This window comes from Corvus cornix, chromosome 1 (assembly GCF_000738735.6).
Source record: "Corvus cornix cornix isolate S_Up_H32 chromosome 1, ASM73873v5, whole genome shotgun sequence".
Classification (NCBI taxonomy): domain Eukaryota; kingdom Metazoa; phylum Chordata; class Aves; order Passeriformes; family Corvidae; genus Corvus; species Corvus cornix.
The window spans coordinates 48,192,077-48,214,581 of NC_046332.1; the positions used below are offsets into that span (position 1 = coordinate 48,192,077).

Below are 22,505 nucleotides of genomic sequence, written 5' to 3' on the forward strand. Positions count from 1 at the left end.
TCATGTTTTCATCTGCTGTGACTCTGTTCATCATCACAGTGGAAACACATCTTTCCCTCTGTGGGGCAAATGGTTCTGGGTTTGCTCCAGAGCTCCGTGTTCCCTGATTACTGAAGGTAACACAAACATTCCTCTCCATTGCTTTGAAAGTGCTGCTGTGACCGTACTATCTCAGAGTTTTAGCCCACATTTGCAATTCATAGTTTGGTTAGCATGATGAGTTTTAGCAGGTTTTCCCTTTGAATCCCTGCTCTGCTGTATACCCATCCTGTGTTGAGCACTCTTGGATCAGGGGAGGCTGACAGGCTGTGCTGGAAAGCTGCTCACCAACAGTGTTTCTTGGCCAAGGAAATGGAGCTCTTATACTGTACATGAGGAAAGCCTTGTCCTTGAGCTGCCCATCCCTGTTGGGGGGATTTGAATTTGCATTCATGAAGGCAGTAACAACAGCAGAATCCTTCTGACCATGGATCTGCATGTATTTCTGTATCCATACATCTAGTTTGGAAGATAGTCATTCTGCTTTCATGGTTTCCCGTCACAACCTAATCTTCCATGCTGTGTTGCTTCAGTCACCACTTAGTTCACTGCCAGATAGCTGTTATTTCTTTGGAGACACAGTTCCTGTGTCAGGTTTTGGAGGTTCAGCTGTCTGTGAGGATGTGGCAGAGCATGAGAGCCAAACTCCTCACAAACTGATCTTGTGTGCCAGTGCACTCTCACATCTCCTTGCAGCTAAAGGCAGAATTGCAAAGTAAAGGCTGTGATCTGTCCTGCCAGTGTTTCTCACTTGAGGTGCTCAGCTCAAGCTGTTTTGTGCAGCAGCTTACTGAACTTCTCCCACTAGAGCCTCCTCTTGATTTTACTTTATTAAACCTTAAAATCCCACCTGAGGTACTTTCCATAGCCAGAAATAAACATGACTTGTGTTAAGTGAGGTGATCAAGCCTACAGAGTAAATTAGAGGTGAAGTTGGAATTAGCATCCAAGGCAGCTGCTTCCCAATGCCAAGTTGACTATCTGCCATGAAAAACTGCAGACAGGACGTCACACTGGAAGATTAAAATGAGTCGCTTGGGATGTGGATGTGAAACACACAGAAGACAGAAAAATCCCTGTAGATCATTTGGGACATATTTAATTGGCTTTGTAGATAAATAACTTGCCAAGGATGGTGTCAGGGAGAGGAGACCCCTTCACCTCGTGAGGGAGTTGGTGTTGAGCATAATAATTCCTATGGGGTGCTGTTCAGTTGAGAAGCAATTAGAGTAGGAATAAAGGCTTCAGCAAGGGTGAGGTGAAGAATATGGCAATACTCATGAGGCTTCAGCTTACAGTCATCATGTACGAGGACACTGTGCTCTGGAAAAAGTCAGGTGATAGTCCTTGCCCCATCAGTAGCCCTTTGAGTCATCTGCCCTCCACCTTTCTCAGCTCTGTCATGCAATGTATCAGCAGACTGACTCCCCATTATTTTGGAAACTGTTCTTCGCCACTGAGTTACCTCCCACATTATTATGAAAATTAGTTTGGACAATTTTAAATTCCATGTTAAATGCCCAACTTTCATTCTAAGAGCATGTTTTCTCCAATATGATTGGAAATTTTGCTTCTGGTGGGTTACTTAATACGTATGTTTGACAGTTAAAAGCAGCGAAATAACATTTATTCCAGTCAAAGCAAACTCAGCTGCAGTAACTTTCTACCATTATTTACATAACTGTGAGCAAATAAAGGTGTTTGGAGTCAAGTCACTTAGCCATGAACAGCTGTTTACTGTAAATGTGAATACTGTAAATGAGGATCTTGGCAGATATGGCAGATAGTATTGTGTTAAATGTATCAAATAAGATCAGTGTGGTTACAGACCCTGGAAAAGCAAATCGATGCATTGCATTCAGAATGTGCTCTGGACCACTGACTTAAACTTGATTACCACTTCTCATTGTAGTTCCTTTAATGATGCATATTAAAAGACCATCATTGGGGATCTCACTTTGCCTTTAGCCAAGTCTAGTAACAAAACAATACACTGAAGGAGTCCCAAGCACACAGGATGCAATGGAACACAGGCTGCCCACAGCCCTCTTCCAGCTGCACTCCTCACTCCCATGATGGCTGTGGGCCATGTGGTCATTATTATAATTTAGATTAATGGAATGTCAAGACTTCTGAACATTTAATAAACAGCATCTCCACCTAAGGGCTTTCGCTTTCTTATGTACTTCTTCATCACCATTAAGTTAAAAGAACAAAAATACCATCAGCAGTGACTACACGCTACCACTCAAGGTATCAACATGGCAAAACTGGCTCAGGTGCTGGAAGTGACACATTCACTACATCCCTTTGTTGTTTCCAGATCACTGGAGCTCTCCAGCAGTGGCTTGTCAGTGTGCCACAGCCTGTCTAACCATGTGTCCCATGTCTGTGCTCACTGTTGTTGGAACAGGTGGAAGATATCACAGCTGTACATGAAGCTGCAATGTCCCAGTTGGAAAACAGCCACATTGTGGCCATTACAGTACTGAAGGATGAGAACGACTGCAAGATTCAAGGTAAGCCAAAGACAACCCAACAGCTACACAGCTGCTCCAGAGCAGGAGCATGACACTGTGTTTCTTCCTCCAGAGCAGATTACACAGAAAATTTGTGTTGGTCTAGTGCTTTCACGTGGGGTGGACCACCAGGTTCATGCTAGGGCAGAGGGAGAGATGTCTGCAGTCTGTATAGCATCTAATTTTGACCTGAAATTATCTGAGGGGGGTCTCTGGGTCAAAGATAAGGCTTTCTCTATGTGTTGCTAAAATAGAATCCAAATTCCACATCACTTCGCACACATACTTTTTCAAGAGCCTAATCTTCGGGTGCTCAGGAGGATAGAGCTCTTGGGATATCTCTGAATGTAGGTGCTTAAATGCCCACACTGCTTCTAAAAACAAGACTCATTATTTTCAGTAGCAAATGTCTGGCCATGCTTAGCAGACCAAAGCCACTCACTGGTGCAAATCTGCACCTCAGCACTCTTATCTTTATTTTGTGTTACAGTTTGGCCACGGGATTGATGCTGCAGACAGATCTCTTTCTTCCCTACCAGCTCAGTGTCTGAACACATGCCTTTGTGCATGCTTTAGCTGACATTTAACAGTTATCTGTACAATCTCCCTATTTTTTTCTACGATTTAAATATCTCCAGTAGGTTTTCCCACATTTCCCAAACCAAGCCATATTGCTTAGCTCTGCATTGTGTCAGTTAGAGACACAGTCCAGAGCATAGTATGAACTGAGAACAGTCTATTCCCCTCTCTCATGGGCAGAGGAGGTATCTAGCATAGCATTTATAAATTAACATATGCGATTTTGAAAATAAATAAGTAAAAAGCTGTTTCTTGCTTGAGGATATTCTTCTCTCTCCGTTTTTGTTCGTATTTTCTGATGATAAAATTCAGTTGTGGTTCAAGGGTCTGGTGGCCAAAGTTTGTGCTCCCTGTTCCTGGTGCAGGTCTGAAATGCCCTCCTGTGCCTGGAAAAGGCACTGCAGCAGCCGCTGCGGGAGAGTGCGCTGAGCTCGGCACTGGGGCGATGGAATCATCGCTGCTGGGACTGTGGCTGCTGAGCAGGGGTTAGAGGGCACAACCCATGGCTTTGGGAAAAAAAACACAAAAGATACAGTGTCCATATACTAAAAATGCAGGTGCTACTGCACTGAATGACAGTTGGATGCCATTGCTTTAGAGATTAAGCTTTAATTCACTTTGTTTATGAAACTTCTGGTTATTAGTATGTCCAGGGTGAGTTATTCTATTTAATAATGTTTTTTGTCTTCTCTGTCTCACTACTGGAATAAACCTCATAGTTCATCTATCACAGCTTGGGGAGAAGCACTGTCATTTGTATTTTTGCATCTGAGGTGGTGGCCCTCTTTTCTCTCTCTCCAAAGAAATTGCAACCCAAGCTTTTAAATGTATCCAATTTAAAATTCTTTGATTTAGGGATACTAACTCTGAACTGGAAAATGGCCCATTGCCAGACTGACCCTTTTCAGATCAGAATGCCTGGGAGCTGAGAATTCTGAGCAGTTCTGAAAAATCAGAATCTGGTCACACAGAAACAGAGGTATCTGCAAAAAGTGAAAGATCAGGAAATTCTGATTTTCAGAACAATTTCCCTAAGGTCACAGGGCACATTGCTACCAATTTCCTGCTCCATTTCCACGTCCTAAAACTGCATCCCAAATTGCGCTTGGCTCATGACGTGTGCTCTCAGACCCTGCTTTGCTGGACTTCACTCTGTAATGTCATGTCTGTGTAACTTCTCCAGAACTGAATACTGCTCACAAACTGGAAAAGGCACAACTAGAAGAGACTTTTGAAAAGCTGCGTCTGTCACTCCAGGTTAGCAGTTTCTTTATTTCCCACCTTGTAATGGTGCTGTGGAGCAGCTGACGGGGCAGCCCCAGATACGTTGCCTGCTGCCAGCACACCAGCCTGTTGCCTCTTACCAGCTGTGGTACCTCTTGTGCTCTGCCTGTCCAAACTGGGATCTAGCAGCAAACACTCAGGATTTTTCCTCTCCCTTGGCTGGTTCACAAACGAGAGAAAACCTAAAGGGACAAAAAGGCATCTGGATAAAGCAAGAAATGTCTTTTTTACCCTGCTGGCAAATTTGAGCTCTCTCCTGCATGGTGGGGAGGACTCTGGCACCTGCAGTGGCTATGAGCATCACCTTGTCTACATGGTACCTGCCAACAGGCACCCCCAGGGCTCAGAAACATCTCCTTGCCTGGCCCTGTGCCTATGTCTGTGATTTATAAACTCCTCCCTGCTGCCTGAATGTGGGAAAGCTGGTCCCATGCTGTAGACACATCTCCAGTCCCACCGGAGGGCAGTGCAGTCCCTGATGTGGGTTGCCCCAGGACTGGCCCCGATGTGCAGCCAGGCTGTGGATGGCCCGGGTCAGCCCTGCACATCACAGCTCCCGCATCCCACTGTTTAACACCAAGATCGAGATTGTCTAACCCTTCTAAAAACTCCATGCTGTTCTCACTCCCTAGATGAAGAAATCATAAGGAGTGGAGGGCAGAACTGTGCCCCCGTGACACAAGCTAGGTTTGGACATGTGTGAACAAGTAAAGATGCCACAGCAAATAATGCAAGCCCTGTTTGATTTCACAGGCAGAGATGAATTACAATTTTTCAACGCCCTGACTAGCACATACTGTTGCACTGCTGCAACAGCTCCAGTCACGCCAGCAGTTTTGCAATAAGGGATGATGTAATGTTCCAGACAAGAAATCACAACTGTGAAAGATAAAAATACCATTTTCACAGCAACTGTGGCTTTTACAGGTGTTGTATAGACAGAAATGCCTTTGATAGTAACAGAAATATGATTGCTTAAAATAACATGTTGTTCCCACGTATAGCTCTGAGATGAAATGATGATCATTTTAAAGCCCACACCACTTACTCATCACTTCTTGTTACCCTGTTAGAAGCCTAGAAAGGGGAAGGAAGCAGGTATCTCCTGCCTCATTTGGACTCTAAGGACCACACAATCATGCATGTGATACAAATGCTGGGTCTCCCAATAAGGACCTGTCTATTCTCATCCAGCACAAGGTGATGGGGTGATTTATCATCAGCTGCAGGTGTTTTAGGGATTTTGTGATTCCCTAAGGCTTATCAAATACTCCACTCTATGTTCAAGAGGCCTTACATAAAAAATATATCCCCTTACAGGGGTTTATAATCTTTGTTTAGCTTGCCTGGTAGTTTCACAGTGCAGACTGACCAGTATGAATGTAAGAGGGTTGGTAATACAGTTGATGTGTTAATTGGTGTGTTTCCCCCCCAGGACCAGATAGACACCCTCACCTTCCAGAATCAATCTCTTAAGGCCAAAGCAGACCGGTTTGAAGAGGCTCTGAAGAAAAACACTGAGGAACAGCTGAAGGTAGATGACAACTCTAACTATACAGGCATCGAGACACGTTTCTAAGTATTACACATCACCTGATTCAACGAAGAGCAATGGGATCCTCACTCCAGGGACAGGGGGGCAGGTCCCAGCTGAGACCCCAAATACTGAGCTCTGAGGAAGAGTCACAACTCTTAGCCAAAGGGGTGTCAAGGAGAAAAATCAGGGGTCAGATGGGCTGCAGAGGACCAGGTCCAGGTAGTTTTCACACCACTGATTCTCCTAAACCACAGGGTTCCATTAAGGAATCTCCCTCTTAATGGCTTAAGATGTATTTATGGCTGACATATCCAAATCACTGATACTTTTCCTAGATTGTGCAAGCTCCGTATCTGCACTTAGAAAAAGATTTGAAGAGCTTAAAACATGTTCTGGAAATGAAGAACCTCCAGATTCACCAACAGGAGAAGATGATCATGGAGCTAGAAAAACAGGTGAGTTGTCATTTTTTCTGCAGAGGAGACATCGCAGAGCTAATAAAGGAATAGTTTGGTTAGAGCAGATGAACTTAAGAGGGGTGAATAAACACATGAGGTGGGGGCAAGACTTGGTCAAAGAGGTTCACATCCATCGATCTGGATTGCTTCTTCATACAATACCTGCTCAGCGTGTTAGGTCAGACAGTGAGGTGAGTGTGTAGGAAGAAAGGAGGAAGGGGAAATTTGTGTTAATCTATGGTACACCAGCCTGCATCACATGCCCCTACAGGAGTCAGGTAGCCTTTTAGGGCTGGAGAGAGCAAGTGGGGGAAGGTTGAACCGTGGTGTGTCTTCCTGCTGCTCCTGCAGGCATTTAGGGAGCCATGTAGGAATTAGCAATACTCAGCAAGCAGTTCCTAGCAAGGCTTACTCCAGAAAAGGTCTCCCCAGCCCTCCAATAATGCTTTTCTGCAGGCTGTGCTGTTTTCTCATCCTTTGCTTGTGGGATTCCCTAATGAAGAACTCCCCAGTTCACCATCAATTACATTTTTTGTGGGAAAGGGGATTAATTTTGTACAGCATAACCTGCAGTGACAGTAAAATACAGTGTGGTGACAGGATGAGGCAATACCTCAGCTGGGAGCTGTGGCAGCTGGTTCAGCATAGCATTCAGCAGGATTTGTTTCCATTTACAGGGAAATTTGAGAACTCCGATGATTATTTTGCTGAACAGATGCTTTAGTAAGTGGAGGTAGAGAAAAGTGCCACTTTGCAACTGAGGCTTATTATCTGTGCTCCTTCCAACGTGCTGCTCTTGGAGCTAAGCCAGAATTTGGAAACACCAGGAAAAAAGAACCCAAACAACAGCCTATATAATTCCTGGCCATTTAGCTGCTTTTGCTCATTAACTGCATACAAGCACACAGTCCTGTTCCTGCCCTTTATCACAGTAAAACACTGGGTTTGCTGTGGTCAAAAGGCACAACTGCTTTCCATTTCAAGATATACCTTTGTAAGTTCCAGAACACCTACAGGATATCTCCAAATGCTCTGAAAGTTGGGGTGCCTCACAAGGGAGCAAGAGGGCATTTTTAACTCAGGGTCAGCCTTGGCTCCTTGGCAGCTGAAAGGGAGGCTGGAAATGAAGGTGGCACAGCTATTACTTGTGAAAATTACTGAAGAAGCAGAGAGAGAGCCCGTGATGGTGATTCCTCTCTCAGAGCATTTCAAAACACGGCCAGAATCCATGTTCCGCTCTAACAAAATAAACTGGGACAGACCAGAATATCTGAGAAACAGGAGTATCCTTTACAATTACCTGCATAGAGCAGAAAACACAACCTAAAACTGATGTCTCCACCATTGTGTGAGTTATTGCTATCCCCAGTGCACAATATTTTGGTTCTTTATAAAAGGTTGGGAAATACAATAACCAAGCTCACACAGAGATAAGCTTACCCTGTCCTATCTTGTTTTCTTTCAAAAGCGTTGAGTTCAGCAAAATTTAAACTGCTGAAAAACCAAGAACAAAGGGGATGAAGTTTGTCAAATTCAAAGCTTGGGGAAAACAGGGCACCTGAGGCTGTGGAACATGCCTTACTGATGTTTGATTACATTGCTGCTGATATCCCTAAACTCTGACCTTGAACTGTGCTGAATAAAAGCTGCCTGTGCTTGGGGTAGGATTAATTTCAATTAATTACAGCTTAAAGTTAAATGTCTGATTTAAGCCTGTCATTTAAGCCAACATTGTCAGCAGTAGTGAGAAGAGTCTCCAGAGGCCAGCCAACCTCATGAGAATGCAGCAGCACTCTAAGGCTGCTGCTGGGGCATCATCCTGCCCTGGTGGGTGACTCTTTTCTTCTCCATAACTGAGGAATCATAATCCTGGAGGCTGGATGTCAGACTGTAATGTCTGAAAGATGTACATCCCATCATCTTGCACTTCTCCTTCATCACTAGACTGATCACTCATGCCACAGTGCTGGGCAACTTTCCATGCTGGGTATCCTCATGCTCCTGAAGTGTCACCAGCACTTTCTCCAACATCTGGTAATGCTGGCTCCCTGGGGGACAAAAGTTGTGGGGGCACCTCTGGAGAAAACATCTGTTTGCACTGAACAAAACTAAGACCCTCCTCCTCGAGGACTCTGTTAGAAGTAAGGGCTGGTTCAGCTCTGCCCCTGCTTAATGCTCTGCTGATGGCCCCACTTACTTCATCAGTATGATGTGGTGGTGTGAGTCAGATCTCTAAGTCTCAGCTGCAGTCAATATAACCACCTCCACCTATCCTCAAATTTTAGAAGTTGCTCTACAGACTAATATAGAACAAATTATCTAGGATCAGGTGCTGAGTGTTCTTCAGACTTAACAAACCTTCTTTTGCTGCAGGTTGAAAAAAATTTAAAACTGGAAGAAAAAATCACCATGCTGCAACATCAGAACGAAGAACTCAGAGCCCGGATTGAGCAAAATACTGTCATAACAAGGTTTGTGCTGGTGTTTGCAATCTGTCTGAGCTTGAAAGGAGGCTCCAGGTCTTAATTGTCCAAGGCTGACACTTACTTCAGAAGGGGAAAAACTTATTTCCTCCTGAAAGTGTATTGGTGTTCTGCTCTGCTTTTTTATTAAAAAATATTTTTATATTAGGATTTGCTTCCTTTAACACAAGGAAGGGCGTGTATCTGTCTATGTATTTTCATGATTTTGACACACTACTGAGAACAAGCTTGCCAGTGGTTGTGGTATCAGTATCAGTGCCCTGAGACCCGTTAGCCAGTGGGTAATGAGGATGGGAAATGGGAAGATCTTGGGAAAGACATCCTAACAACAGCACTGTCACCCAGGCGGGATTAACCTTTGGCAGGTTTTTTCATCAGCACTGCCTTTTTGAAACCTTGTCACAACGTGACAAGGGTGACAAGCCTCCTTGTGTTAGGTGACATACAAAGAGAAGGGAAGGACAGTCCCTGTCCCAGAGAGTTTATATTATGCTGTAAGGCTGGAGACCGCAGGTGGAGCCAGGGAGAAGGGGTGCGAGAGGGAAAAATTGGAGCTGGTCTTATCCCAGCACTGCAGCTACCTAGCTGTCATTGCATCCAGAAATGATGCCACTGGCCAAAAATGAAATTTAATTTTTAGCTGTTTTTTTAAACTGTCAAGTGTCTCATCTGTGATTTTAGTTTTTGTCTTTCTCATGCCTTGTTTCTTAATGACTCAGCCTTTTGAAATTGTCTCCAGTATGTAGATATTCTTAAAAGCCAGCATTGCTTGTGCTAACATTCAGATCAGGGTGACGATTACGTTTTCTCTCACCTGATTGTAAATACCTGTGACGCATATCTCTCTGTCTGAGGTGGGTGCCTACAGCATTTCTGTGCTGGGGGAGGAAAACTGGGTATTTCTAAGGTCTGGTTCACCAGACCAGTTTGAGACACCTGCTTTTGGGCTGGATGAATTGTGGCCTGGAAGTGGCAGTCTCTCTCCATACCTGACAGCAGCCAGGGTGCCTGGTTCAGTGCTTGGCATCTCTGCATTGCAGCTCCTGGTCTCTGGGCGAACAGCACCCTCCCTCTACTCCCTGCTGGCATCCAGCTGCAGCACTTTGCTTGTTGCCTGCAACTATGTAGGTACTGCTTTCAAAAACACCTTTTAGGAGAAACTGAATTCAAGGTCAGCCTGGAAAGTCAACTTCGAGGAGAATAATTTTCAACAGTAATTCTTTGGGGACAGCTGTGGGGCAGCTATAGGGACAGCCAGGGCTTTAAAGTTGGAGTTATTAAAGCCTGTATTTTCCTGGCAGCAGTAACCATCCTGACTGCTGATTTCTGTTGTACTGGCACTGCCTGTGAAGTGCAGTGTGAATGAGCTCAGGGAGCTGCCCTGGATTAGAGCTATTTCTGCCAGCTTGCAGTTTGGGTGCCCAAGCGGCTGTGGCAGCCCAGCAGCAGTGAGAGGAGGGAGGGGAGCCAGAGCAAAGCCAGTCTCTGCAGCACAGCCAGGAGGGGGTCCCAGAGGCACTGAGGGGTGCACCAGAGAGATACTTCCAATTACAGCCAAGGGCAGGTACAAAGGGAAGGACAAGAGCCTTGCAGGGTAGATCATGACCCAGTTTTGGATGTGGGAGCTCCACAGAGCACCTGCTGGGATTTCCCCATGCACTTGAATAAATAATCTGATCTCCCAGCATTTCAGATCCTCCTGATCTCCCAGCATTTCAGATCCTCCCTCCAAATAAACCAGTATTTTTTTTGGTCGTTTGGACTGAGACTGTCTGAAGAATGATCGTTTCCAATAACCGAGAGATCAAGGTGACTCTGCTAGCCACTGCTCCACAGTTCAGAACTTTCAGGGACTGGGAGAAGAAACACATTCTTGATTACATGAGCTACATTTCTGTAGGAATCAAGGCTAAAAAAGCAGAAATTCTTTAAAAATGTCTTTTAAACAAAACCAGAAACGCCAACCCCACTCTCTGATGGGCTTTTGGTGAGTGGAGCAGCAGTCCATGACATCTGCTACAGCCTTCAGGCTACACCCAGAAAAGGAGTTGTACAGAATTTTTTTGTATGCATCCAAAAGCCACACCCAGCTGCTGCTGAACACTGAAAACACCTAGGGGAAGGTTAGGTTCCTCCCTGTTTATTTCTATAAAATCCTAAATTGCCAGTAAACCAGGTGAGGTGCCTGCCCAGAGCTGCTGCAGGTTGATCACGTCAGGAACTGGCTCTTGTCCAAGCATAGTGGGGCTGCAGAAGCCTGGTGCTCCTGCATGCATCCTTTCAGACATCAGTGTTGTCAGCACATGCCCAAAACATGTCTTGATCAAGTCCCACAGTCTACCTGCCCTGCCCCATTTGTTTCAAAACCAGTCACCTGGTTACATGAGTGCAGACTCACCAAGGTTGTGGTGCCCCTAGGAGATTTCCATGCCCCAGCTCCCAAAACTGGGCATTCTGGGGAGAATGCCTCTCTGGTCATTACTGGTCAAGTTTCCCTAGTGTTGCAGTCAGGAATAGAGGCTATTTTGGGACCAAGGAGGAAGGAGCTGGAGAAGGGCCCATAGCCCTCATCACTTTTTACAGAGTGGAGGGAAAGCCTTGAAGCTGAGCTGTGTCCTGCATCAGGACATCAGCTAAAATGGAGCATGTAAAGGGCAGGCTCCTTTTCCTTTGCATGCCATAGCAGCGAGTTGAAAAAATCATGGATGCAACTGCTGTCACTCCTCTTTGTGCTTACTCTGACACTCCACAAGGCCAGGGAGAAGGGCTGGGGCTCATCCCATCTGAGCTTTGGCAGCTGAGATGCCTCAAAGAGGTGTAGAGCAAAGACACAGGTGCATCTGGAAGCAGAATCGGACACTATGGGGAAGCTGTGACTTGTGGAGATGCCTTTCTCACCCAGCAGTAAAGAGATCTGGGGACAGCTGTGCCCCAGCTTCAGCAGCTCATCTGCAGCCCTATGGGCAGGGGGATGGGATGGGATGGGATGGGATGGGATGGGATGGGATGGGATGGGATGGGATGGGATGGGATGGGATGGGGTGCTCAGTGCCCTGCCTGGCCCTGGCTGCATGAATGCTGTCTTTGCCCTGGAGTGCCTTACATGCTGACCTGCTTCTCTCTCCAGGCAATTGTCAGAGGAGAATGCAAATCTTCAAGAATATGTTGAGAAAGAAGTGGAGGAGAAGAAGAAGCTCAGCAGGACTAACGAAGAGCTCCTGTGGAAGCTGCAGGAGGGAGATGCCGTGAGCCCAGTCAAACTCCCACCCGCACCATCCACTCCTTTTTATCGCTGCTCATCAGGGAACTCCTCTCCAGCAAAAGTCAGAACCTTGCGGCGATGAATTGGCAGCTGTGTGCCGAAGGTTCCCTGCCTTTTAGGCATTTCCAATCTGCAAATTGTTACCATCCAAGGAAGTACTACCATCAACAGGCACCCAGGGTTCATGGCTGCAAGCATGTTCAGTAGCTGCATAGCTTTACACTAGGCAGGGTACTCTTATAGTCCCCATGTAGAAACTCTTGGTTCTGACATGTTGACTAGGGTAGCAAAAAAGATAGCCAAGAGCTAGAACAGCAGAAAGTTAGGATAGCAAAAGGTTTAGTTTGATGTGTGAACATTTTAACTATGGTTAGAGCCAAAAGTTGGGAAATGCTCTATTAATGGTTCATCAGAATGAACTTTTGCTGCAGTATTTCAGGTTAGTTACAAATACAGTTCAAGTTGTGAATATTTCTGTATATGTGTCTGTGTTTATATACATGTACGTATTGTACCTTTATACTTATATATAGACGCACACACATATATATGTAGTTGCAGATGTTCTGAATTGCATTTTTTATATTATTGGATACTACTAAGTGCTGATATATTTTCATTACAGTCAGCAGTTTTCTAACTCGTGCCTAAGACTTGTATCTAAACAAAATGCATTTCTGTTAAGCCTCCCAGGAATATTTATACCCAACCTCGAAGAAAGTTACACAGAAGTAGAAGCGCCTTCCAAGTGACCACCAAGTGGTACTCTATGAACACCAGCGAATTTGAAATTCTAAGACAGTACTGCCTTCAAAACCATCACCTTTGCATTGAACACCAGAAAAGATATGCATACCATCCACTGCTTTTTAACTCTTAGCATTGGTATTGTAAGTGGAGATAGGCTAGAGATGAGAAAACTGACGGTTTTAGCAAATTTGGTAGAGGTTACTGGTTAACATGGTTCAATTTTAGTGTCTTTAAATCCTAGTCAGATCTTACTTTGTTTTACCTTGTTGTGGTTAGGATGCAATCAAAATCTCTGGCTCTACGTTTCTTTCCATTTTGTTTTATTTCAAGTCCCAGAAGCAAGGAGAAAATAAGTTTTTCATCCTTGACCTTTGCTGGATGAGAGGTTTCCAATACTAATATGAGATACTGGGCACCTGCTAAGGCTGTAGCTTCCTTCCACCTCAAATGCCAAATAGAGCATAGTAAACTACATAGGTGCAAATGAGGTCAGAATTTCTTTCCTTCCACATATCTGCATTATTTCACATTGCTACATCTTACCCAAAGTTACAGAGCACTTTGAAGATGAAATGAGTGGCTAAACTACCTTTAACTTTCCCATTTAGAAGCAAAATGTTCACCCAGGCTTGGGGTGACCTCCCACCTGAGGGGATGGTGAGGCCAAGGAGTAGTTGGGGTGAGACTGTCTGCAGGGCCCTCACGGGCATTGCTAACAAGATAAAAATATCCCTGAGCACAATTTCAAAAACAAAGAGACCTGTGTGATGCTCTTGTACCCAGCTTAGGACAAAAAGCCTGCATGCAGGCCTGCTCTGTGCACTGCTGTCAAAGTTAGCAGGGAGACAGTGTCTGGAGGAAATCCCTGAGGTGCAGGAGTGCTGCAGGGAGAGTGGCTTTCCCACCCGGGTGCGTGGTGGCACCAGCAGGCCCTGCACCCACAGGGGTGGCATTGCACAGCCCTGCCATCCTGCTCAAGTGGGAGCTGTGCTTCAGCTTTCCTGGGAAGTACTCAGGATTCACAGGCTGCAGCTTAGATACAGCTTCAACCACCGTCAAAGCACCTGTGGCCTGTTCCAGTGTTAAAAAGAAAGATGATTTTTTTTCTCCTTTTTAGAGAAATTTATTTTTGTAGCAGCTTTTGCATGGTACTGTGATACTGAGTAAACTGAGCATCTTGTTAGAATAGATCATGCCACAGCAGCTACTACTGTTGAAATGCATTGCTAGATTTTAGTGTGTCCAGCAAGTACAACCTGAAAGTAAGATAGATACCTAGCACACACATGCACACAAAGCCCCTTCTTGCCAAGTATGACTTTAATCACTTTGATACTTGCTAAGTGCACAGCTATTCGCAATACCTACAGCATTGTCATCTTTCATCCCACCAATATAATTCTGATACAGTGAGATCACAGACTCATAGGGTGATTTGGGTTAGACGGGAACTCTAAGACCATCTAGTCCAGCCCCCACGGCCATGGGCAGGGACACTTTCCCCTAGACCAGATTGCTCAGAGCTTCATCCAACCTGGCCTTGAACACTTCCAGGAATGAGGTATCCACAACTTCTCCAGGCAACCTGTTCCAGTATCCTGCCACTCTTATTGTAAAACTTCTCTTCCTTATGTCCAGTCTAAACCTATCCTCTTTTCAGTTTAAAACTTGTCCCTTGTCCTATCACTACAGGCCCTGGTAGAAAGTCTCTCTCCATTTTTCTTACAGGCACCCTTGAGGTTCTGGAAGGCTGCTAAAAGGTCTCCCCTGAGCCTTCTCTTCTCCAGGCTAAACAACTCCAACTGTCTCAGCCTGTCTTTATAGAAGAGGTGCTCCAGGCCTCTAAGGTCTTTGTGGCCCTCCTCTAGACCCACTCCAAGATGCCCATGTCCTTCTTGTGTCAGGGGCCCCAGAGCTGGATGCAGCACTCCAGGCCGGGTCTCACAAGAGTGGAGTAGAAGGGCAGAATCCTGTCCCTTGCCCTGCTGGCCACAGTGCTTTGGATGCAGCTCAGGATACAACTGACTTTCTGGGCTTTGAGTACCCATTGTTGGTTCATGTCCAGCCTCTCATCCACCACTATTTCCAAGTCCTTCTCAGTAGGGCTGTTCTCAGTCTCTTCCTCCCCCAGCCTGTGTTCTTACCAAAGGTTGCCCTGACCTACATACAGGACCTTGCACTTGGTCTTGTTGAATCTCATGATGTTCACATGGACCCACCTCTTAAGCCTGTCCAGATCCCTCTGGATGGCATCCCTTCCCTCCAGTGTACCAGCTGAACCACTCACCTTGGTGTCATCCACAAACTGCTGTGGATGCACCTGATCCCACTGTTTGTGTCATTTAAGATATTACAAAGTACTGGTTCCAATACTGACCCCTGAGGGACACCACTTCTTGCTGATTGCCATTTGGACATTGAGCTGTTCTGGATGCAACCATCCAGCCAATTCCATATCCAGCTTCCATCCATCGAAGCCGTATCTCCCGAGTTTAGTGACAAGGACGCTGTGTGGGACTACGTCAGAGACCTTGCAGAGTCCAGGCAGGTGACAGCAGTTGCTCATCCTTCATTCACCAACACAGTCACACCATTGCAGAAGGCCATCAGAGTGGCCTGTTGGTAGTTTCTAGGATTCTCCTTTTTACCCTTTGTAAAAATGGTTAAGATGATACAACTGTAGTTGTTACCAAGATGCTACTCTTAATTTTAAATGCACTAAAAGCATATTATTGGCCCAGGACAGGCTGGCTGAACCTGGTATAAGTTATCCATCTTTCCCCATTATATCTGGTGCTTTCCTTATCACTTTGTTGGTTTAAAGTCATATTCAAGAGATGCTTCCAGCAGTGAATTGGGAGTGGGGGCTTTTATGGTGGGAAAACTGGGACTGAACCCAGAACCATCATTATTTGGTATCATTGCCAATCCCTTTCCGATCTGATTTTTGCCTCCCAATCCTGCCTTTCACTGGTTTCTTCCTTGGCACAGCCTCTGGGGCCTGCCCAGTCACTAGCAAAGCTACAGGAAGTTCTGCCTAACTAGATGGACCCAGCAATCTGTCCCTGTGGGGGGTGTGAAGAGTGGCTCCTTCTGGTGCAAGCCCAGAAATACAGACTTTTTCCCCATAAAAGGTTATTCCTTTTTTATACTTTTCCTCTGTCCTGTCTTTCTTTGCCTCTGCATGCTGAAGTAGGAGCAAAAGAAAAGCCCAGGTCACTTGGACAGTGGGAGGAAGGGAGCAGCCCTGAATGGGGCAGCCATTCCCAGGGAATGAAGACCCCCAGTTGCATGGTCAAGCTGGTAAGCCCTGCTCTTGCCAGGGAGGTGCAACCAGGCAAGGTGAGCTTGGCATTCCCAGCAGGGTAGGGGCTGTAGCTCTAGTCCATGCTCCTTGCCCATCTCTGTTCAAAGACAAGCAAGGGGAAGCATCTTTTGCTTTCTCAGGGCTGGAGACGTCCTGAACACCATGGCCACTGTGGGGACTTTCCCATCTGGAAATAGCATGGCCTTTGGCAGGAGAGGGAATGTGGCCAGCGCTAAGCAGAGAGGGTTTTATCACCTGTCTTTAAGGAAGTTGTTTGATTAATGTTAACTCAATGCAGAAGGGTGTGGCGGCAATAAAACCAGCCTACAGCTGCTCCCAGGGGGTTCCAGAGACGGGCACTGGGAGCAGGTATCAGCCGTGGGATGGCAGGAGAGCCGGCAGCAAGCGGGGAACACAGAAAGCTCCTTTCTATTGTGGGAAGGTACCATTTGGCCCTGCTGGGATGGCAGCTCCAGAACTGTCGGCACAGATGGGTTGGCTCAGTCGATGCACAGCAGCAAAAGCTTATGGTGGTGACACGCAGGGGGAGGAAAGGAAAAACTATCAAGTGCAAAATCAGGTATTTTACATCTCTGCACTGATGGTGGTTGTGTCCCATGGACACTCTGAGGAGCCTCTGTACAGCTTCCCATGCAGCAGTTGTTCTGTGGTCCCAATTATTATGTGGCTAATGATTACAAGAAGAGTTTGTATTATTTCAAGTATGATGTACAGATAAGTGTAATATATTCCTGATAATAAATCCGTGCGTCAGTGCACCTGTGGGCTGACGCATACAGATCAGCATGTCCTGCTGTGTTTTCTGTGCACACAGAAACTGGGATGAATGGGAAACAAAGCAAAACCCCATTAGAGGGTTACCCCATTAAGGTAAAGACTGAAGCTACACAGTCATTAGCTTCTGGGCACCAGGGCGGGTCAGCTGGGTTACCTGACACTGGCTCACATGCTGTGAGTTTCCATGGACTCATTTTCTAGGATGCTTCCAATATGACTGGGGCTCCCAGAACAGCGATTGTGGTCTGCAATGTTTCCGTGAAGGTGGTGTGCTGCAGCATGTGGCAACAGGAATATTTCTGCCAGTGGTTCAGGCTCCTCAGCAAGCACCTGAACTCCCCAGTGTTCCAGTTCACTCAGTTTCAACACCCCAGCCCCTGTCCCCTTCACCCTGCCCTCCTGCTGAGAGCCACCAGGCCCCTGGCTTGTTCAGTGCAGATGGAGCTGTGGCAAGGACACAGGCTTCATGTTTTCATTGAACAGAAGCTGGTAACCAGGAAGGGAAAAACAGCCTTATATTTTTAGTACAATAGGAAACTTTGATCCTGAGTTTTCAATCTTGTTGCCCTCCCACCATATTTTCAGTGCCTTTTGGGAGGCTGTGGAGTGTGTTGACCTTGTCTGTGTTTAAACAAAATAGATGTCAACTTAGTGGCTTTTAACATCTATATTCATCTCTTCCTGCTTGAGTAAGACTTTGTATATGCCTGAGGAGCAAAGGCTTGACAGATGGTCAAGACCCAGTGACTGGAACAGACTCCCGACTTCATTTTGTGGGGAAGCTGCACTCAAAACACACCCTGAAGTGCACCTGGGAGGCAATGAACACATTGCCTTCACTTCCTCAAATTCCAACCCTGCCAAGAAAAGCCTCCCAGTGTACTAGAAACAAGCCAAGATTAAAACCTTTCAGTGGGCAGAAAGGCTATAAAGTCTCTCTTGGAAACGTCAGAAATGGTCCACAATCTGGCCATGTAATCCAGGAGATGGTCTGATTCCCCTTTCTGCTGCATCAGATGCCTGGTGAGACCCTGGGCAAGTCATGCAGGCGTCTATTTGGTTCTCCAACTCAATGACAGGTACAAGAGCCCGTTGCTTCAACAGCAAGAGCCATGCTGACAAACAAAGATTGTCCAGCGTTCAGAGGCAGTAGTACAAAGGACACCTAGGAAAGCATCCATTCACATCGGAAAGGGGATTTCTGCAGTATCTATTTGGGATGCTCCAACCCCAGAAGTGTTTGAGGTCAGGCTGGACAGGGTTTTGAGCAACGTGACCTAGTGAAAGATGTCCCTGCTGATGTCAGGTAAGCTGGACCAGATAATCTTCAAAGGTCCCTTCCAACCCGAACCATTCCACAATTCTATGATCTGTGTTTCAGTACAAGCTGAAGCGTGAATTTAAATCATTGGCATTACTTGGGCATGGCTCACGTTCATGGTGCTTTAATAAGCCTTTTTAGGGTAGTGGATTAATGTGGCTAGGGAAAGCTGTTAGAGAGAATTAAAACAAAAAATCATTTTACAGCCAAAACCAAGGCATTGCCAACCAAACACAGACCCTGGTCTCAACTCCAAATCTCCTGCCTTTCACTACAGGCAGGCTCTGGAGGTGATCTCCAGCCCCAAAGGGAAAGCTCCCCTCAGCAAGTCAGACCCTAGAGCTTAGCAGTGTTTTCTGGGCTGCATGCTCTGCTGGGACTGAGAAGCCCCTGCACTCCCCCACAGCCTCCCCAGGGCAGGGGGCAGACACCAGGCACTGCTCATGTATGAACTTCATGCCTCTGAGGATCCTCCTGTGCTTCCCTTCACAGGGCAGGAATGTGCTCCACCCGCCAATGCCAACCAAAGCATCACTGCCAAATCCTTTGCTAATGCCAGGCACCCAGCACACAAAATTCATGTGGGGGAAGGAAAATAGGGCTCCACTTGCTATCAGAGCTGGCTCAGTTCTGCTGGCCACCCCACCACTACAGCCATACTACTGGTGATTTCTGAGGCAGAGAGGTAGGATGGCTCTTTGGAGACACCCATTGTTTTCAAGCCTTTGCAGTACTTGCACCACAAAGTTTCCTGACTAAAGCTGGCAATTCCTCTGTGGAGTGTACAGTTGGGAGAAGCACCTGCTGGCATTACCTGTGTGCTGGCAAGCGATCACTCACCTGACAATCAGCAGCCACAAAGCTTCCCAATATTTCACAGCAGTGATGTGCTTTAAAGCATGTGAGCACACAGCTAAAAAAAACAGTTAAAACAAAAAATGTAAGACCTGATACTTTAAAAAATGCAGATCTTGGAGGTGCTTTCTTAACCTGGTGAAATCTAGCGTTTGGTGAGAGCCTTTTTTTTTTGTGCGTACAGAGGGTACAGCTCACATAAGGTAAAGGATGGATCGGTCTATGCCTGACAGTAGCACTGCAAAATCTATTCCATGTATGATCAGGTAGAATATCTGTGGGGAGATAATTCCCGGGGCTACTGAAAGAAGGACATTTGTGAGGCCTGGTTTCATAGCAGCATTTGCACACAGAAGCAGTTCTCTTTCTACAAACTGGGGAAAAAAAACAACAGGAGAGGGAGAGAGGGAAGCGCCCCAGATTAGCTGCCAGTGCTGCTGGGAGTATGCCAGAGTTGTCTTTTCATCTTGTGGTCCCTTTTAACTGTGCTGCTAAACAAACTGCAAGCTGCAGTAACAGAGCTGGGGAGGCCTGCATTCTGCTTCCTTTCCTGTATTACTGATTACAGGTGTAATCTGGTTCAGGATCCCCACCACAAAGTTTCTTTCACTGCAGCCATTCTTCAGTCACCCGTAAGCCAAACACAAGTCATTTACAGCTGTCTGAGCCAGTGTCTGTGTTTCTCTCCACTTCTGCTGAGGCTGTGTAGCTGGCTTCCACACTGTGCCATATTCCATAGGTAAAGTAGATGATAAAGCCTGTGGAAGCCAAGGGAGAGAGCAGCATTAGCTCTGTAAGGAAATAGAAACTGCTACGCACACCCACTGACACAAGTTACACCAGTGTAAGTCCAGCCATCCTCATGGTCAGCTTCTAGCACACAGCCACTACCTTCCTTAGAGAAAAAAAGCCATTAACACAGGCACCAGCCTTTAAAAGTCAATCTATCCCAGCCCCAAACAGGACCCTGATTTGAGCATTTCAGGCAATTCAGCCTCATCTACATGGCTGCTGGGAGCATCTTGACATGCAGCTTAGCTTCTTCAGCTCCAGAAGCACAAGCACCACCACCTGGACAGCAGCTCAAGGCCAGCCAACAAGAAATGCTCTATGGTTTCTTGTTGGCAACAAGACCCATAAGATGGTTCATGGGTTGTTGTTTTGTCCACACAAAGGCTTCAAGACCCTTGAATTTGAAACAAAGCTTGCTACACGCTGCCTAAATGGCTTCAGTCAAGTCACCAGACTTGCCCAAGGATGATCCCTCCCTGGAATGCTACAATAAATTTATGGTTAACAAAATCTAGTAACTTTGAATATTTCTCATTCTAACTCACCTAGAAGCATCCAGATTGCAAACCGGATCCATGTGCCTGCGTCTAGCTGCATCATGAGGTAAATATTCACAAAAATACTCCCAACAGGAAGAAAGGGCAAAAAAGGTACCTGAAAAAGAACAAGAGACATGTTACATCCACAGGCATGATTAACAGGTAAGAAAGAACAGCACATCCCTTGCAAATGGGAAGTGATGGCTGTTACCAACTCTTCAGCTGCCAGATCTGAGAAAAGACAAGGTTAAACCCAAAAGAAGGACATCAGTCCACCATAGCAGGGGGATGTGAACGATGTTGTTCACCTGTTTTAAAAGCTTGTTTTGTGGTCTAGAAGGAGGCAAGGGGCAAATTTTAGTGGCAATACTAAATACTTGTGGGGCAAAGGAAAGAAGAGTAAAAACCAAGGACTGTATCATGATAGGCACCTATTGAACACCAAGAGGTGAAGCTAAGGGGAGTACCAGAGGAGGGACCTGAGGTCCAGCAGGTACCAAGGCAATGAAGCAATAGAGAGCAAATTATCCCAAGGCAAAGAAAACCAGCAAATACCACAAGAGATGACTACAGCTGTACAAAGAATGCCTTAGTGGTCTGAGAATCAAAGAAGAATGAGACAGTAAAGCCAAACTGCAAAAATAAGAATATAAAAAACAGCACTGGTATGCAAAGATAAAATCAAACAAGGCAAATTGTAACAATAGAAAGATCTCTGAATATGGTGGAACTAAGTGGAAAGTGAACTTCAGTCCTAAGGGAAAAGGAGATTTACAAAAACAAACAGGCTGAAATGTGGGCCTTTCTTGATTTAAGTTTTGAAAAAAAAAAAAAATTATGCTAAGTAGCTGCTCACATAATTAGAGAAAGGAGATAGGCACACAGAAAAGAAAAGAATATATTTATAAATTTGGCTTTATCAAGTCAGTAGAGACAAATAAATTTCCCTAGGTGGGTGAGTTATGTACCCAGAGATTGCAGAAGTGATCTCTGAACTATTAAATAAGCAACTCTGACAGCTCTTGGTAGACTAGTACAGTCTCTAAAGACTGGAGTAGGGAGAAAAATTACCTATTAAAAAAATACAGAAAAACAACTGGGAAACAAACAGATCAGCCCAGGATTTCCAGAGTGATTTTGGAGAAAAATCACAGTCAGGTTGTAAATGTCTAAAGAACAGCAAGGAGATAAGAAACAAGATTGTCAAGCATTGGAACAGGCTACCCAGGGAAGTGGTGTAGTCATCATCCCTGGAGGTGTTTAAAAGACATGTTGATGTGGCACTGAGGGACATGGCTTAGTGGTGGACTTGGCAGTCTTGGGCTAATGGTTGGACTTGATGATCTTAAAGATCTTTTCCAACCTAAATGACTCTGTGATTTTATGATTACAGATTTAGCTGTGACAGATATAATTTTTCTTTTTTCTCAGACAGGGTAGTGGCTGAGGAGAAAAAAAGAAGGTAAAATATCCTGAGTGAAAGGTGAGCAGACTTCCTCAGAAGCAAGTTCAGAAAATAAGGTCTAGGTGAGAATTCCTAAGTTTTCTGCTCCTGGACATTTCTGCTTCCACCTTTGGGACCATAACCCCAAAATGAGCTGCAAACACTACCTTGGAAAACTCTGGTTGTATTAAGTTATTAAAATCTGTGGATTTATTGAAAAACTTTAATTGAAGAGCAATCGAAATGAAAGCAGTTTGGAGGATGGAATTATAATCCAAAATTAATTTAATAAATTGGGGAGCTACCTGAAATCAGTATGATACAGCATGACTTGTAGGATTATATTGGGGGAAAAAACTCATCCCAGTGTTTGTTTAATACAGAAAGGATGGTGTGCTTGGAAAAGAAAACAACAGAGTTCCTCATACTTAAGGCTGCTTAAGAGAGAATGGTCATCCCTTAGCCTCCATGGGGACTAAGGAGGACATGAAAGTGCACTTTCTTAGAGATTTAGAGCCTTGGATCTTCACACACAAGT

General features: G+C 45.5%; 2 protein-coding genes across 11 annotated transcripts in view; one reads left to right on the forward strand and one right to left on the reverse strand.

Annotated features, from left to right (window-relative positions):
* MTUS2 (microtubule associated scaffold protein 2) overlaps positions 1–17,019 on the forward strand; it is a 269,885-nt gene extending 252,866 nt beyond the window's left edge. For all 4 annotated transcript variants that reach the window (XM_039565864.1, XM_010400285.4, XM_010400284.4 and 1 more), the window contains 6 exons: positions 2,453–2,558; positions 4,321–4,394; positions 5,857–5,955; positions 6,294–6,413; positions 8,790–8,887; positions 12,027–17,019. In XM_039565864.1, coding sequence (XP_039421798.1) covers positions 2,453–2,558; positions 4,321–4,394; positions 5,857–5,955; positions 6,294–6,413; positions 8,790–8,887; positions 12,027–12,243 — 714 coding nt within the window. In that variant the 3' untranslated portion in view covers positions 12,244–17,019. The remainder of the gene's footprint in view (positions 1–2,452; positions 2,559–4,320; positions 4,395–5,856; positions 5,956–6,293; positions 6,414–8,789; positions 8,888–12,026) is intronic.
* Positions 17,020–17,514: 495 nt separating this feature from the next.
* SLC7A1 (solute carrier family 7 member 1) overlaps positions 17,515–22,505 on the reverse strand; it is a 47,592-nt gene continuing 42,601 nt past the window's right edge. For all 7 annotated transcript variants that reach the window (XM_010400283.4, XM_010400280.4, XM_010400282.4 and 4 more), the window contains 2 exons: positions 20,530–20,638; positions 17,515–19,950 (listed from right to left, as the gene is read on the reverse strand). In XM_010400283.4, coding sequence (XP_010398585.1) covers positions 19,841–19,950; positions 20,530–20,638 — 219 coding nt within the window. In that variant the 3' untranslated portion in view covers positions 17,515–19,840. The remainder of the gene's footprint in view (positions 19,951–20,529; positions 20,639–22,505) is intronic.